This window comes from Pseudorasbora parva, chromosome 15 (assembly GCF_024679245.1).
Source record: "Pseudorasbora parva isolate DD20220531a chromosome 15, ASM2467924v1, whole genome shotgun sequence".
Classification (NCBI taxonomy): Eukaryota; Metazoa; Chordata; class Actinopteri; order Cypriniformes; family Gobionidae; genus Pseudorasbora; species Pseudorasbora parva.
Genome location: NC_090186.1, coordinates 22,444,064 through 22,459,493, shown reverse-complemented (window position 1 = coordinate 22,459,493; position 15,430 = coordinate 22,444,064). Strand labels below are relative to the sequence as shown.

General features: G+C 48.5%; 1 protein-coding gene across 8 annotated transcripts in view; it reads right to left on the bottom strand.

Moving 5' to 3' along the window:
* tshr (thyroid stimulating hormone receptor) overlaps positions 1–15,430 on the bottom strand; it is a 258,468-nt gene that overhangs the window by 30,846 nt on the left and 212,192 nt on the right. For 5 of the 8 annotated variants that reach the window (XM_067417380.1, XM_067417385.1, XM_067417382.1 and 2 more), the window contains one exon: positions 3,360–3,434. The exons of 1 other annotated variant lie outside the window; for it this stretch is intronic. In XM_067417380.1, the coding sequence (XP_067273481.1) occupies positions 3,360–3,434 (75 nt within the window). The remainder of the gene's footprint in view (positions 1–3,359; positions 3,435–15,430) is intronic. 2 more of the 8 variants (XM_067417381.1, XM_067417388.1) reach the window with 1 other exon arrangement.

The window sequence follows — 15,430 nt, the reverse complement described above, 5'->3', positions numbered from 1 at the left end:
CGAGCCAATCGGAGATTGGCATGTGATCCACACATTCCACGCTCCGCCCCGCAGCGCGGGTATAAATAGGAAGTGGATCAATGCTTTTTACTTCGGAGCCGTGCGGTGTTTCTACGAAGAGTGTATAAATTGAGTCTCGTGAGAGAAGGAGAACTGCCAGTGCAGGTGAAACAGCGCTTCAGCGAGTGATCGACAGTTGCAATTGCTTGCATTCAAAAAAGAGCTTTTTGTTGGTTCGCTGGCCGTTTTCCCAAACTTGAGTGCCACACAGAGGCTTGCACTGTGGACTGTGTGCTGGCCGCGGTCATCTCCATGAGTGCTTCAGCACGTCTAAAAAAGCAGTTTTTCCATTCTAAAAGAGCAACACGGTTTGACCCTGCGTCTTTTTCAAGATGTCATTCAAACCGTGTATTCCTGGAATTCCTGTCCTCGTTGAAAGACTTGTGTGTTCAGCGCGCCATGTGCCGTCGAGCGGCCGGCTGACAGCGGTGGTTTTCACAACAACCAGCGCGCGTCAGTCGGCGCTCTAGATGCGCGGTCGAGACTATGAAACCTCAGATGGGGTCGAGTCCCTTCGCCTATCCCCCAATCTAGTTTATTTTCTGGTGTTACTGGAAAAGGGCTACTTTGGCTGATAAGCGCTGGTGGCCCGAGGATTACAGTGGGAATTCCCCGCCAGGTAAATCCCTTCAGGCCCCCATTCCTCTATCGCATCAAAAGCATGCTGAGACTCTGTTCATGGGTGGTACGGATTCTCTCATGAGAACATGACTACGTCAGGGCATTGTTCGCCTTGCTTTCTTTATAGAGGCTTGAGCGTTCAGTGTGCTGTGTGCCGTTCTGACGGCCACGTTCACTGTCTCGCATGCCTGCTGGTAGTTAAAGATGGAATTGCTGATCCTAAAAGAGAAAGGGTCTTAGCTAACACATCATTTCATTTTGGGCTCTGGCAGAGGACAGATGTCAATTGCTGCATTGGAGAGAGGGAAATATGGAACGCCAAAAGGGCCATAAAAAAAAAAAAAAAAGTTTAATTGTTTTCTCTCTCTCACTGCCCTCTGTCCTGCATGCACGAGGGTAGTCCCAGCCCAGGGGTTGTGCAGGAACTGCGTGCTGTGTTGGACCTCGCCCTAGGGGCGACGAAAATCACTGCACGCTCCCTGGGTCAGGCGATGTCCACACTAGTGGTCCAGGAACTTGGGGCTAACCTGGCAGATATGCGTAAGAAAAGCCTGTCTGACGTGCTGCTGGCCTCCTCGGCGACGCCATCAGGAACTTGCCCAGCAGTTCTTGGTGGCCCAGAAGCAGATGGAGGCATTGCACCAGGACGCGATCGAGCCGTTTCATCCAGCAAAGATGATGACAGGGTTCTACAGCCCCTACTTCATCGTGCCCAAGAAAGGGGGTGGGCTAGGGCCAATCCTGGACCTGCGTGTCCTGAATCGGGCCCTGCACAAGCTCTCGTTCCGGATGTGGACGCAGAAACGCATTTTTCAATACATCCGTCCCCAGGATTGGTTCGCAGTGATCGACCTGAAGGACGCGTACTTTCATGTCTCTATCCTCCCTCGACACAGACCGTTCTTACGCTTTGCGTTCAAGGGAAAGGCATACCAGTACAAGGTCCTGCCCTTCAGGCTGTCTCTGTTGCTTCGCGTCTTCACGAAGATCGCAGAGGCAGCCATTGTTCCGAGAACGTGGCGTTTGCATCCTCAACTATCTCGACGATTGGCTCATTCTCGCCAGTCTCGGGAGCCGTTGTGCTAACACAGGGACATTATGCTCAGTCACCTCAGCCTGTGGGGCCTTCGGGTCAACCAAGAGAAGAGCAAGCTCTGTCCTACTCAGAGAATCTCTTACCACGGTATGGAGCTGGATCGGTCAGCCAGACTGCGCGCCTCATGGAGGAGCAAGTCCGGTCGGTGTTGAACTGCTTGAATACATTCAAGGGCAGGACAGCGGTCCCGCTGAAACTTTTTCAGAGGCTCCTGGAGCATATGGCATCTGCAGCCGCTGTGATGCCACTCGGATTGCTTCATATGAGACCGCTCCAACACTGGCTTCATGGCCGAGTCCCGAGGTGGGCGTGGCAGAGCGGCATCTCTGTGTAGCATCCTCCTGGGCACTGGCTCAAGGTGCCTCGCTGACAGACATTTGTAGAGCTGCGGGCTGGGTGACACCTAACACGTTCGCTAGATTCTATAGCCTCCGTGTAGAGCCAGAATCTTCCCGCATCCTCGCCCCTGGTGGCCAGGAGCGCTAAATGCCCGTTCTAAGTGTTGGCTTGCAACGCCACTCCCGCCCTCTGGGCCGGATACATGCCTCTATTGTCTCCAGTTGTGTTCCCCGGGAAACCGGCTAACCCTGTCGAGCTCCTCCATCACCCCATGCGGTGTCAGATATTGCGGGTGACCGTCTGACGCTAGGCCTGCACCCATATGCTTGTGGAACATGGCTGTAGGCTGGGTCCATATGTAGCAGTTCCCTCACGGCAACCCCATGTGTATTTTCCACGGTACCACCTACCCTAACGGCTAGCTCCGTGTCTTTCCCTTGACAGAGCCCCGCTCTGTCATCTCTGGGCGTGTTCTTTCCCCCCTACAATTAGGTTGGAACCACCCCAGAGACTGCCATATGTTGCACTACCCTGCCAGGTTAGTCCTTATGTGTATTCCGCCACCAATCCTTCCCTGGTCACTCTGAGTGGGTCTCGCAGAAACAGCAGTGACTGACCTCCCTGCTTGGAGCCCTGACTTCCGTACCATATTAGACGGTCCAGTGCGCTCAAGCAGGACGCTGGAAGGGCCAGCATCCTGCCGTTTTCCAGAGGGATCCCAATTCGTCGGTCTAGTTCCGATGTACGTCGAACGTGACCAACTGAAAGGGAACGTCTCGGTTACGTATGTAACCCTCGTTCCCTGAAGAAGGGAACGGAGACGTATGTCCCGTCGCCAGGTGCTGTGCTTCCGCTAGGAGTCCCAGTCACTAAGTCGGCTCCTCAGCAGAAAAAAACATTTATCTGCCATTCCACTTCCTATTTATACCCGCGCTGCGGGGCAGAGCGTGGAATGTGTGGATCACATGCCAATCTCTGATTGGCTCGTTTTTACATACTTGAAGTGGATAGGTCTCTGAGTTCAGATCCCAATTCGTCTGTCTAATTCCGACGTACGTCTCCAATCCCTTCTTCAGGGAACGAGGGTTACATACGTAACCAAGACGTTTTTTGTTGTTGTATTGATTGGGCAAGTTATTTTCTTGATTTATGCTTAAAACCTCACTAAGATATTCAAACAACAAAATCAAAACAGGATTTGCAGGCAAAACAAATGACAGTATGTGGACAGTCTTTTTCTCACAAATACTGTAAATTTGGGAGATTCTTTAAAGCCTCTGGATGGATGAATGTCAGATTCCTTGTGTTCCTTATTTCTCTAGAGAGAGAGAGAGAGAGAGAGAGAGAGAGAGAGAGAGAGAGAGAGAGAGAGAGAGAGAGAGAGAGAGAGAGAGAGAGAGAGAGAGAGAGAGAGAAAGAGAGAGATTTAATTGAAAAGTGCAGTGTGTAATGTACTCACATGATTGAATGATAGTAGTGTGAGCCTAAAGTATTTACAAAAGTATATTTTTAAACCTTGGTTGGACATTATGCTTAAATGTAATATAATTAATTTCAGAAAAGTTTTGCAGATGATGGGAAAAGCAGTTCTTTGACCTCATTTGCTCGTGTTCAGGTTACTCAGCCAGATATGGTAATTGAAAGCACATTTTATGGTACAATAAGAGAAAACCCCTAAAAAGAATGGGTATGGAGGTAGAACAAGTAATTAAAATCTTTGATGGACGAGATAATATCAGATGGGTGTATTTAATCAGGGACTCAATAAAAAAAATAAAAAAACTTTGTTTTACGAGATGAACTCAATCAAGATGAGATCAATGAAAATGTATAATGTGATGATATTCATAACAAACATATATTCAACAGAATGTTTTCATTAATGGATAAGGAAATAAAATTATTTACATTTTTATATAATGGTTACACTTTATAGTACAGTATATAACATAACTCTGATGCCATGTCTACTGACTAGTCAATTTTGTTTGTATATAGCACTTTTCACAATACACATTATTTCAAAGCAGCTTTACAGAAAGTAAAGTAAATTTCTTAGGACTTTAACATAGAGCAAATTTTAGGGTTTTTTATAACAGTGATTCAATGGCAGTAATTCACATGTCTACAGTGGTACATGGATAGCAGTCCTCTCTCGATTCAAGAGTCAGTTAATGGTGGTAACAAACAGTCACTAGTACACTAAACCAAGGTGTCATATGAGCTGATGAGCTGCTGATACGAGCATGTGTAAACCGACAAGTTAACTTAAATAAGTCTGGAAAATGGAAACGTTTTTTTAATTTCATTTATTTATTTATTTATTTATTTATTTATTTATTTATTTATTTATTTATTTATTTATTTATTGTGAGTCCAATATGTGTCAATATGTCATAAATGAAAGCTTTAGCATAAGTTCTGCTGGGAAGACTCAATTACTACGTCACTCAATGCCTTCACTCTAATCCAATGATATTCTCATGCTCACGGTATAAAGGCTCTGTACTTACACATGTTTGAGTTCGCAGATACTGAAGTGACGATTACCCCCATCCTCCCCACCACCACCAGGATGGCCCTGTCCATACCCTACCGGGGGGTCGGCTGCACCCCTGCCCTCGTCTTCAGGCAGGAATTGCAGATCCGAGACCCTCGGATTATGCTCTTCGGACGGGGCCTACGCCAAAATGACTCTGTACACTATCAGCTTGCTGAGCTGTTAATAAATGCACTATTGTTAATATATTTCTCCCCGAGTCTTTCTGGTAGAAATATGGTTAATTGAGAACAACAATTTAGTAATGTTGCCACCCTAATTTACACTAATTACACTACACTAGATACAAATGATTGACACCAAGTACAAGTAGCAATTTATTCTATTTGCATTTGCAATTAATTGATTAATCGTTAACCTTAATACTGAAATATACATCTACAGCAGTGGCTTATAGCCGACAGCATGACAGGATGTGCAATGCTGCTCAAAACGCTATGTTCTTCACCTAATGAATGAGAAGGATTTTTTTTATCTAAACAAAGGGCTATGGGATTGTAAAATTAGTTGATGCGATTTAGAATTTAATTAAATGACTTATTTAATAACCAAATATAACCTGTAATACAACACGAACATGCCGCCTCAGATCTGTTATTCAGAATGTGTCGATTTAGGCCTATTAAAATATTGTTTTCATTAATGTTACGTAATGTGACAGTCCCAATCATAGTTATTATTAGTTGCGCGTTGCTGTTTGAATTGCGTGAGCTGATGCGCTGAATCAACACTGGTAAGTTACACTGAAGCTCTTTGCTAGCGCATTATTTAACTCAACAAAAAGCTTCCTATACGAGATTAATCAGATTTATATAAAGTTAACAAAATATTACAAATTATATAGGCCTATTCACAAAATGATGCGAATGCACAAGTGAACTTGAATTGAGTTGCTAATATTCATATTCAGAATGGGTGACGCGTACATGCGCTCTTCCTGGAACAACGCTCTGAACACTGCACCTAAACCCAATTCATTTACAACCATTTATTAAAATAGTGTTCTCATTTCTGGTATACAATATGATCGTCCCAATCATAGTTATTATGCATTGCTCTGTATGCGCTAAAGCCGAAGCACTGAATGAAAACCGGTAGCCATCACTGCCTGAAGTGCGTTTTATTTCACTAAAAGAAACGCATCCTTTATGATTGATCACATATATAACGTTACAAAATAAATGTTATATTACATAACGTTACAAAATAAATGTTATATTACAAATTACTTCAGCACAATCTGATGCGAATGCACAAGTGCACTTGAGTTACATGCGTGAGTCAGAATGCGTGAATCATGTTGTGTATGCGCTCTTCCTGGATCAACGCAATGAAACACACAGCAAATAAACCCAAATAATTAACAATCACAATGTTTTATTACAATAGTGTTCTCATTAATGTTGTGTAATATGACAGTCCCAATCATAGTCATTATTAGTTGTGCATTGCTGTTGGAGCTGCACACTGAAGCTGACTTGCAGTCATGATGAACTCCAGCTGTAAAATGGTCCCTAGTAGAACTCGGGCACGCTCGCTTCATTTTTCCTCCCGTTTTGCGGTTGAGCCGCACGCACACGCATGACCCTGCTTAACTGATGATCGATAAGTCTTATCGATCAAATTCTTATCAACAATTAATTGATTAATCGTTGACATCCTTAATAAACACATTTAAAAACATTTTCTCCTTAACCTCCTTCTGTCGCCTAAGAATAGAATATATTAAAACAAACTAACCAAAAACTGTGGTTAAAAACCGAGTTATGTATTGAACCGTGGACTAACTGTATTGTTGCATCCCTAATATTTATAGTTATAAATGGTAGCAGATACTATTCACACGTATTCGTACTATTCGTACACTATCAGTGTTGTTGTACATTAAACGGTATGCAATAATAACATAGAGTGTATAGATTGCAGTGGCGGCTACTGGTCTGTCAGAGAGGGGAAGCTCATTTTCGGCCGACATCATAAAATTGTCTATTTATTAGGGCCGGGACTCGATTAAAAAAATTAATCTAATTAATTAGAGGCTTTGTAATTAATTAATCGAAATTAATCGCATTTTAATCGCATATAAATATTTTACCTGAGAACAATGAGAAGTAATTTTTCACATGTATTTTTAGTATACCATTGAATAATGACTGAATACATAAGCTTAATCAACAAAATATTGTTTATTTATTTCAGTCCAGCAGACCAGTGCAATGTTTGCCTTTAAGTGTAGCAAAAGCATATTTGTGATATTTGAGGCTCGATGTGCTGCGGTGATACGCAAATTCCTTGTTGTATAGCAGGGGTGTCCAATCCTGCTCCTGGAGGGCCACTGTTCTGCTGAGTTTAGCTCTAACCCCAATTAAACACACCTGTACCAGCTCATTTTAGGCATACTAGAAACTTTAGCAGTGTATTGAGGCAAGCTGGAGCTAAACTCTGCAGGACGTCAGTGGCCCTCCAGGACCAACTTTGGATACCCCTGTTGTATAGCTTGCACACAACCATGCTCTTGTCGACGCTTCCATCATTTCGTTTTTTAAAACTAAATTTCCCATCCACGGGGCCAAACAAAGCGCTCATCAGCTTCTTCGTTCATGTTCACTATGGTTTGTTGTTTTCATGGTTGTTGTCGTGACTCATGAGCGCTAGTTGGTGTTCCAGTATAATCGGTCCGTCAAAACTCATTCATTGAAAAACGTTCCGCGGGGCAAAAATATGTGCGATTAATTTTTTTTTTTTTTTTGCGTAATTAATTAACGCGTTAAAGTCCCGTAGTTAATTAATCTTAATTAACGCGTTAAAGTCCCGGCCATACTATTTATTAAAAAGTAAATTCTGCTCTACGTTCCTTTTCAAGAAAATGGTCTGTGACCCTGTCGTACCAACTAGGAGTCTTTTCAAGTGTCTTGACCAGTGTCCTCTCAATGGCCAGCAGAGCTATAAAAAAATATTAAACTCTGTAGAACTGAAACAAGGAATGTGGTGTATAATTGTGTGAAATGTATGATGAAAATCAAGCTATTTCGCCAAGCAAATTTCAAAGAAATAGGTTGCAGCAGTTTTTATTTCGACTGAACTTGAGAAATCCGCAATGGGATTGAGCGTGAATAGCTTCAGTGATTCTTTATAGTACAGAATCTCTGTCAGTCAAAAGGAGATGCAGTCTTTCCACAGACCCACCAATCATCACGCAGAAGCTCGGAGTCCGGGCCAGCCCACTCCCCATTCACTCCCAGAGACGCTGAGCGTCCGTGGGCGGGACATAATCACAGCGTTTATCCAATGACCGTCTAGTTTCGAAGCGCTGAAAAAAACTGTTCAAAGCAGCCCCATTGAAGTCAATGGACGCTGGGCTTCAATAGGGAAATGCACTGTGACGCTCGAGAATGTATGAGAAGGAAATCGAGTCAGCCGACTTGCTATATGTAACTGATTCTAAACAAACTTGTCTTTGAGATGATTTCTAGAATGATTTCGTTTGTTTTTTAACGCATTTTTAGTCTAATTTTACTAATTTTAGTTAATACAATAGTACATATTTGACTATTAATTTTGTGACATTATAAGGGAAGCCGAGCTTCCCTTGCAGTCTTAAAGAAATTGCCACTGATAGATTGTATTTTTTAAAATGTATTTATTATTTATTAAATAATGCCACCTTATTGGAACAATAAAGCCCTCCCTCAACCTACCCCTAACAAATGAAAACTTTATTACACGTTAAACACTTTATATTCACAATCAGATATTGTCTTAATTTTAACTTTATTACATTTTTTTTTGGCCCAACCACATATCTGTGGGCGGACTTAGTGTAAATAGAATTTTCCAACAAGGTGGGCACTTGTTGTAAAAGGCAGTGTAACCTGAATTATTTCTAAAAAAAGTTAAAGGTAAAGACTTTTTTACTAACATCAGCCACTTTTTAGTAGACAAAGTCAACACATAATTCATTAATCTCCCAGTAAGGTGACAGTAGCAAGGAAAGAAAATTCCATTTGTCTAGGAGAATAAAAAGAGAACGTCTCGGTTACGTATGTAACCCTCGTTCCCTGAAGTAGGGAACGGAGACGTCGTTGTACCGACAAATTGGGATCACTTCTGGGAGCCCCTATCAGCTTTGAGATATAGAAAACGGGCCAATGAACATTGTTTTTCACTGAGGAGCCGAACCCGTGGCTCGAACTGCAGTGATGGTACAGCAACTGTGGCGATGGGACGTATGTCTCCGTTCCCTCCTTCAGGGAACGAGGGTTACATACGTAACCGAGACGTTCCCTTTCAGTCGGTCACTATGACATACGTCGTACCGACGAATTGGGATCCCTGTGGAAAACGCCACAGTTACTACCACTTCCAGCGCCCTGCGGGAGTCCCTCGGACCCCGTCTCAATGGGCGGGGAATTTCCTGCAGGGAGAGTCACGCTGCCATCCCACAAGACCCAATCAATGGACTATTGGATAACGCTGGGAAAGCGTGCCCCTGGAGGCCGCTGCGGAAGCCACATTTCCTTGAAGGGGATAAAATGTGGAATTACATGTATGGACTGACCGTGGGCAGTGCAACATAAGGGAGTACCAGGGGTGGCCCTGTTGGGCGGGGGACAGTCACCGCACTAAGACGGCAGAGTGGGCTCTGCCAAGGGAAAGACACGGAGACGTAACGTGGAGAATACACATATGGGACCGCTGTGGGGGTCACTACATATGGAACCCAGCCTAACACAAGTTCCACAATGCATACGAGTGTTAGACCTGGCGTCAGACGCTCCACCATGTCTGACTGCCGCGGGTTGCGGAGGACTCGACAGGGTTCGCCATACTGGGGAACTTGACTGGAGCATATAAGCACACGTATCCATTTCATGAGGAAGGGAATGGCACAGCAAGCCGACACTAGAATGGGCCCTTCGGTGCTACCTAATATTGAGAAGTGAGTACACGGGAAGATACCGGTTCTACACGTAGGCTATAAAATCTAGCTAATGTGTTGGGTGTCGCCCAGCCCGCAGCTCTACAAATATCTGTCAGCGAGGGGCCACAAGTCAGCGCCCAGGAAGAGGCTACACCCCTGGTGGAGTGGGCCCTAATCCTGAGCGGCCAGGGCACATCTTGGGACTCATACGCCAAGACAATGGCATCCACTATCCAGTGGGCCATTCTCTGCTTGGAGACAGCCTTTCTTTTCTGCTGTCCTCCGTAACAGACGACGAGCTGCTCTGAGGTCCTAAAGCTTTGCGTTCTGTCCACATAAGTCTGAAGTGCTCAGACAGGACAGAAAAAAAGCCACGGCTGGGTCTGCCTACTCCGAAGGCAGCGCTTGCAGGCTCACAACCTGGTCCCGGAAGGGAGTGGTGGGAACCTTGAGCACGTATACGGGCCGGGGTCTCAGAATTACGTGAGAGTAGTCTGGCCTGAATTCCAGGCACGATTTGTCGACCGAAAATGCCTGCAGGTTCCCTACCCTCTTGAAAGAGGCCAATGACGTCAGGAGTACTCTTTAGAGAGAGAATTTTTAACTCCACTGACTGCAAAGTATCAAAGGGAGGTCTCTGAAGTGCACTGAGCACCAGAGACAGGTCCCAAGAAGGTATAGAGGGGGCAAGATAGATTTAATCTCCTCGCACCCCTCAGGAACCTGACAATCAGGTCGTGCATCCCCAAAGTCTTACCTTCTACTAGTTTGTGATGGGCAGCGATTGTGGCCACATACACCTTGAGGGTGGAGGGAGACAGCCTTCTCTCCAGCCCGTCCTGTAAAAAGCAAAGCACAGCCCCGACTTAACATCCATTGGGGTCTTCTCAATGAAAAGAGCACCAGTCGTCAAACAGGTTCCACTTCAATGCATAGAGGTGCCTCATAGAGGGAGCTCTAGCGGAAGTGATGGTGTCTACCACAGTCCGTGGCAGGCCACCTAGAACTTCCGTGTGCCATCCAGGAGTTTCCAGAGGTCTGGACGCAGGTGCCCGATGGTGCCCCGTCTGAGTCAGGAGGACCTTCCTCAGAGGAATGGGCAAAGGAGGTGCTGTCGCAAGGAGCACTAGTTCCGAGAACCATGTCCTGTTGGGCCAGTATGGCGCTACCAACAGGACCTGCTCCTAGTCCTCCCTGACCTTGCACAGTGTCTGTGCAAGAAGGCTCACTGGGGAAAACGCATATTTGCGTAGACCCCGGGGCCAGCTGTGTGCCAGCGCATCCGTGCCGAGGGTCCCCTCGGTGAGGGAATGAAACAACTGGCAATAGGCTGTGTCCCGGGCGGCAAACAGGTCTTCCTGTGCAGCCCCGAAGCAATCCCAATTCAGCTGGACAACCTGGGGATGGAGTCTCTACTCTCCCGGAAGCACTGCCGTGAGTGCTCATCGGCCGCACGATTGAGCCGGCCCGGAATGTGAGTGCCACGAAGTGACCTCAGATACTTCTGACTCCATAATAGGAGGTGGCAGGCGAGTTGTTGCATGCAAGGGCAGCGTAGACCACCCTGTTTGCACGCTACAACCGCAGTGGCGTCCGTATGGACCAGCACGTGCTTGCCCTGGAGTGGCGTCTTGACGCAAACTGAATCGCATAGCCGAGTCTGATGGTGCGGATTAGCCAGCATGACGTGCACTCTTGGCACCCAGAGATTTTGGAAACTGCTCTTTTTGTGAAGTTTTGGGTACAGATATAATTGTCACAAGGGAGCCCCCCGGCCCTCCTCCAGGGGGAGGAGGTGCTGCTGCCACTTCCTGTCGAGCAGGATGCTCCATCTCTGGGTGGCCCGTCTCAGGGTCTCTTACGACGGCGCTTGCCACCTGGCTTGGCTGGGCTGCGGCGGGAGCGGGGGCGGGGGCGGCGGCGGGCGGGCGCCCTCGGCGACGAGCAGGCGGAGGTGCTTCCACCGGTGGCGGTGTGGAGGCAGCAGCGTGCCGCCGGGGCAGGATGTGCCGGATGGCCTCCATCTGCTTCTGGGCGGCCGATACCTGCTGGGCAAAGCTCTCTACCGCCTCGCCAAACAACCCAGCTGACGAAATAGGGGAGTCCAGGAACCGGGTCTTATCGGTCTCCCTCATATCGGCCAGGTTGAGCCAGAGATGCCGCTTCTGGACCACCAAGGTGGACATCGCCTGGCCAATAGTACGGGCGGCGGTTTTGGTCGCCGGTAGGGCGAGGTCCGTCGCTGCCCGGAGCTCCCGCTGGAGCTCTGGGCCAGGACTACCCTTGTGCATGTCCATGAGTGCCAGTGCTTGATGCACCTGAAGCAACGCCATGGCATGCAGGGCGGATGCAGCCTGGCCACAGGACCTGTAGGCCTTCTCGGTCAGACCGGAGGAGACTCTACAGGCCCTGGACGGGAGCTTCGGGTCCCCGCGCCAGCTAGAGGCGGACATCGGACACAGTTGTATCGCGACGGCCCGCTCCACTGGCGGGAGACCCTCATACCCCCTGGTCTGCCCGCCGTCAAGGGTAGTGAGAAGGCAGGAGCCACCAGGTTGCCAGCGGGCGCTAAACGGTGCATTCCACAACCTAGTCAGCTCCTTATGCACCTCCGGGGAGAAAAGCACCGGGGCGGTATGCTGAGAACCAGCGCGGGCGGAGGTGCTGCCACCGGTGGCGGTGTGGAGGCAGCAGCGTGCCGCCGGGGCAGGTTGTGCCGGATGGCCTCCATCTGCTTCTGGGCGGCCGATACCTGCTGGGCAAAGCTCTCTACCGCCTCGCCAAACAACCCAGCTGACGAAATAGGGGAGTCCAGGAACCGGGTCTTATCGGTCTCCCTCATATCGGCCAGGTTGAGCCAGAGATGCCGCTTCTGGACCACCAAGGTGGACATCGCCTGGCCAATAGTATGGGCGGCGTTTTTTGTCGCCGGTAGGGCGAGGTCCGTCGCCGCCCGGAGCTCCCGCTGGAGCTCTGGGCCAGGACTACCCTTGTGCATGTCCATGAGTGCCAGTGCTTGATGCACCTAAAGCAACGCCATGGCATGCAGGGCGGATGCAGCCTGGCCACAGGACCTGTAGGCCTTCTCGGTCAGACCGGAAGAGACTCTACAGGCCCTGGACGGGAGCTTCGGGTCCCCGCGCCAGCTAGAGGCGGACATCGGACACAGTTGTATCGCGACGGCCCGCTCCACTGGCGGGAGACCCTCATACCCCCTGGTCTGCCCGCCGTCAAGGGTAGTGAGAAGGCAGGAGCCACCAGGTTGCCAGCGGGCGCTAAACGGTGCATTCCACGACCTAGTCAGCTCCTTATGCACCTCCGGGGAGAAAAGCACCGGGGCGGTATGCTGAGAACCAGCGCGGGCGGAGGTGCTGCCACCGGTGGCGGTGTGGAGGCAGCAGCGGGCCGCCGGGGCAGGATGTGCCGGATGGCCTCCATCTGCTTCTGGGCGGCCGATACCTGCTGGGCAAAGCTCTCTACCGCCTCGCCAAACAACCCAGCTGACAAAATAGGGGAGTCCAGGAATCGGGTCTTATCGGTCTCCCTCATATCGGCCAGGTTGAGCCAGAGATGCCGCTTCTGGACCACCAAGGTGGACATCGCCTGGCCAATAGTATGGGCGGCGGTTTTCGTCGCCGGTAGGGCGAGGTCCGTCGCCGCCCGGAGCTCCCGCTGGAGCTCTGGGCCAGGACTACCCTCGTGCATGTCCATGAGTGCCAGTGCTTGATGCACCTGATGCAACGCCATGGCATGCAGGGCAGATGCAGCCTGGCCACAGGACCTGTAGGCCTTCTCGGTCAGACCGGAAGAGACTCTACAGGCCCTGGACGGGAGCTTCGGGTCCCCGCGCCAGCTAGAGGCGGACATTGGACACAGTTGTATCGCGACGGCCCGCTCCACTGGCGGGAGACCCTCATACCCCCTGGTCTGCCCGCCATCAAGGGTAGTGAGAAGGCAGGAGCCACCAGGTCGCCCGCAGGCGCTAAACGGTGCATTCCATGACCTAGTCAGCTCCTTATGCACCTCCGGGAAGAAAAGCACCGGGGCGGTATGCTGAGAACCAGCGCGGCCCACCCTGTGAAACCAATCGTCCAACCTAGAAGGTTCGAGATGGAGGGTTCCACTCAAGCCTGACTTTTTCGGCAGGCCCAGGAAAGCATAGCGGTCAACTCCAGGTCCGACTCGACTGTTGCCACTCTCCCAGAGAGAGGCAGTACAGCCAAATCTTCATCCTCAGAGGACTGAAACTCCCCCTCCGATGCAACGATCAACATCTGCTCGTCCGCAGGATATTAGGGTCCCGCGGAGGCTCACTCGACGGGTTTGTGAGGAAAATTTGCTTTTTTTCCTCTTTTTGTGAGGAAAATTTGCTCTTTTAGGTGTTGAAGCACCCAGGGATCGACCGCGGCAGAACAACAGGTTTTGTGTGCAGCCTGTTTTCTGCTCTCACCAGAAAAAGGAGCACACCCACCGAACACGCCCACCATACTAATACTGCGTTTGACCCCCTTTCACCTTTAGAACTACCTTAATTCTATGTGGCATTGATTCAACAAGGTGCTGAAAGCATTCTTTAGAAATGTTGGCCCATATTGATAGGATAGCATCTTGCAGTTGATGGAGATTTGTGGGATGCACATCCAGGGCACGAAGCTCCTGTTCCACCACATCCCAAAGATACTCTATTGGGTTTAGATCTGGTGACTGTGGGGCCCATTTTAGTACAGTGAACTTATTGGCATGTTCAAGAAACCAATTTGAAATTATTTGAGCTTTGTGACATGGTGCATTATCCTGCTGGAAGTAGCCATCAGAGGATCAAAAAGGGAGAGACATGGTCAGAAACAATGCTCAGGTAGGCCGTAGTCCCAATTGGCACTAAGGGGCCTAAAAGTGTGCCAAGAAAACATCCCCCACACTATTACACCACCAGCACCCTGCACAGTGGTAACAAGGCATGATAGATCCATGTTCTCATTCTGTTTACGCCAAATTCTGACTCTACCATCTGAATGTCTCAACAGAAATCGAGACTCATCAGACCAGGCAACATTTTTCCAGTCTTCAACTGTCCAATATTGGTGAGCTCTTGCAAATTGTAGTCTCTTTTTCCTATTTGTAGTGGAGATGAGTGGTTCCTGGTGGGGTCTTCTGCTGTTGTAGCCCATCCACCTCAAGGTTGTGCGTGTTGTGGCTCCACAAATGCTTTGCTGCATACTGCGGTTGTAACAAGTGGTTATTTCAGTCAAAATTGCTCTTCTATCAGCTTGAATCAGTCAGCTCATTCTCTGCTGACCTCTAGCATCAACAAGGCATTTTCTCTAACAGGACCGCATACTGGATGTTTTTCCCTTTTCACACCATTCTTTGTAAACCCTAGAAATGAAAGCTTTAGCATAAGTTCTGCTGGGAAGACTCAATTACTACGTCACTTAATGCCTTCACTCTAATCCAATGATATTCTCATGCTCACGGAATAAAGGCTCTGTACTTACACATGTTTAAGTTCGCAGATACTGAAGCGACGATTACCCCCATCCTCCCCACCACCACCAGGATGGCCCTGTCCATACCATGCCGGGGGGTCGGCTGCGCCCCTGCCCTCGTCTTCAGGCAGGAATTGCAGATCCGAGACCCTCGGATTATGCTCTTTGGACGGGGCCTACGCCAAATGACTCTGTACACTATCAGCTTGCTGAGCTGTTAATAAATGCACTATTGTCAATATATTTCTCCCGAGTCTTTCTGGTAGAAATGGTTGTACATAAAAATCACAGTAACTGAGGAGATTGTGAAATACTCAGACCGGCCCGTCTGGTACCAACAACCATAC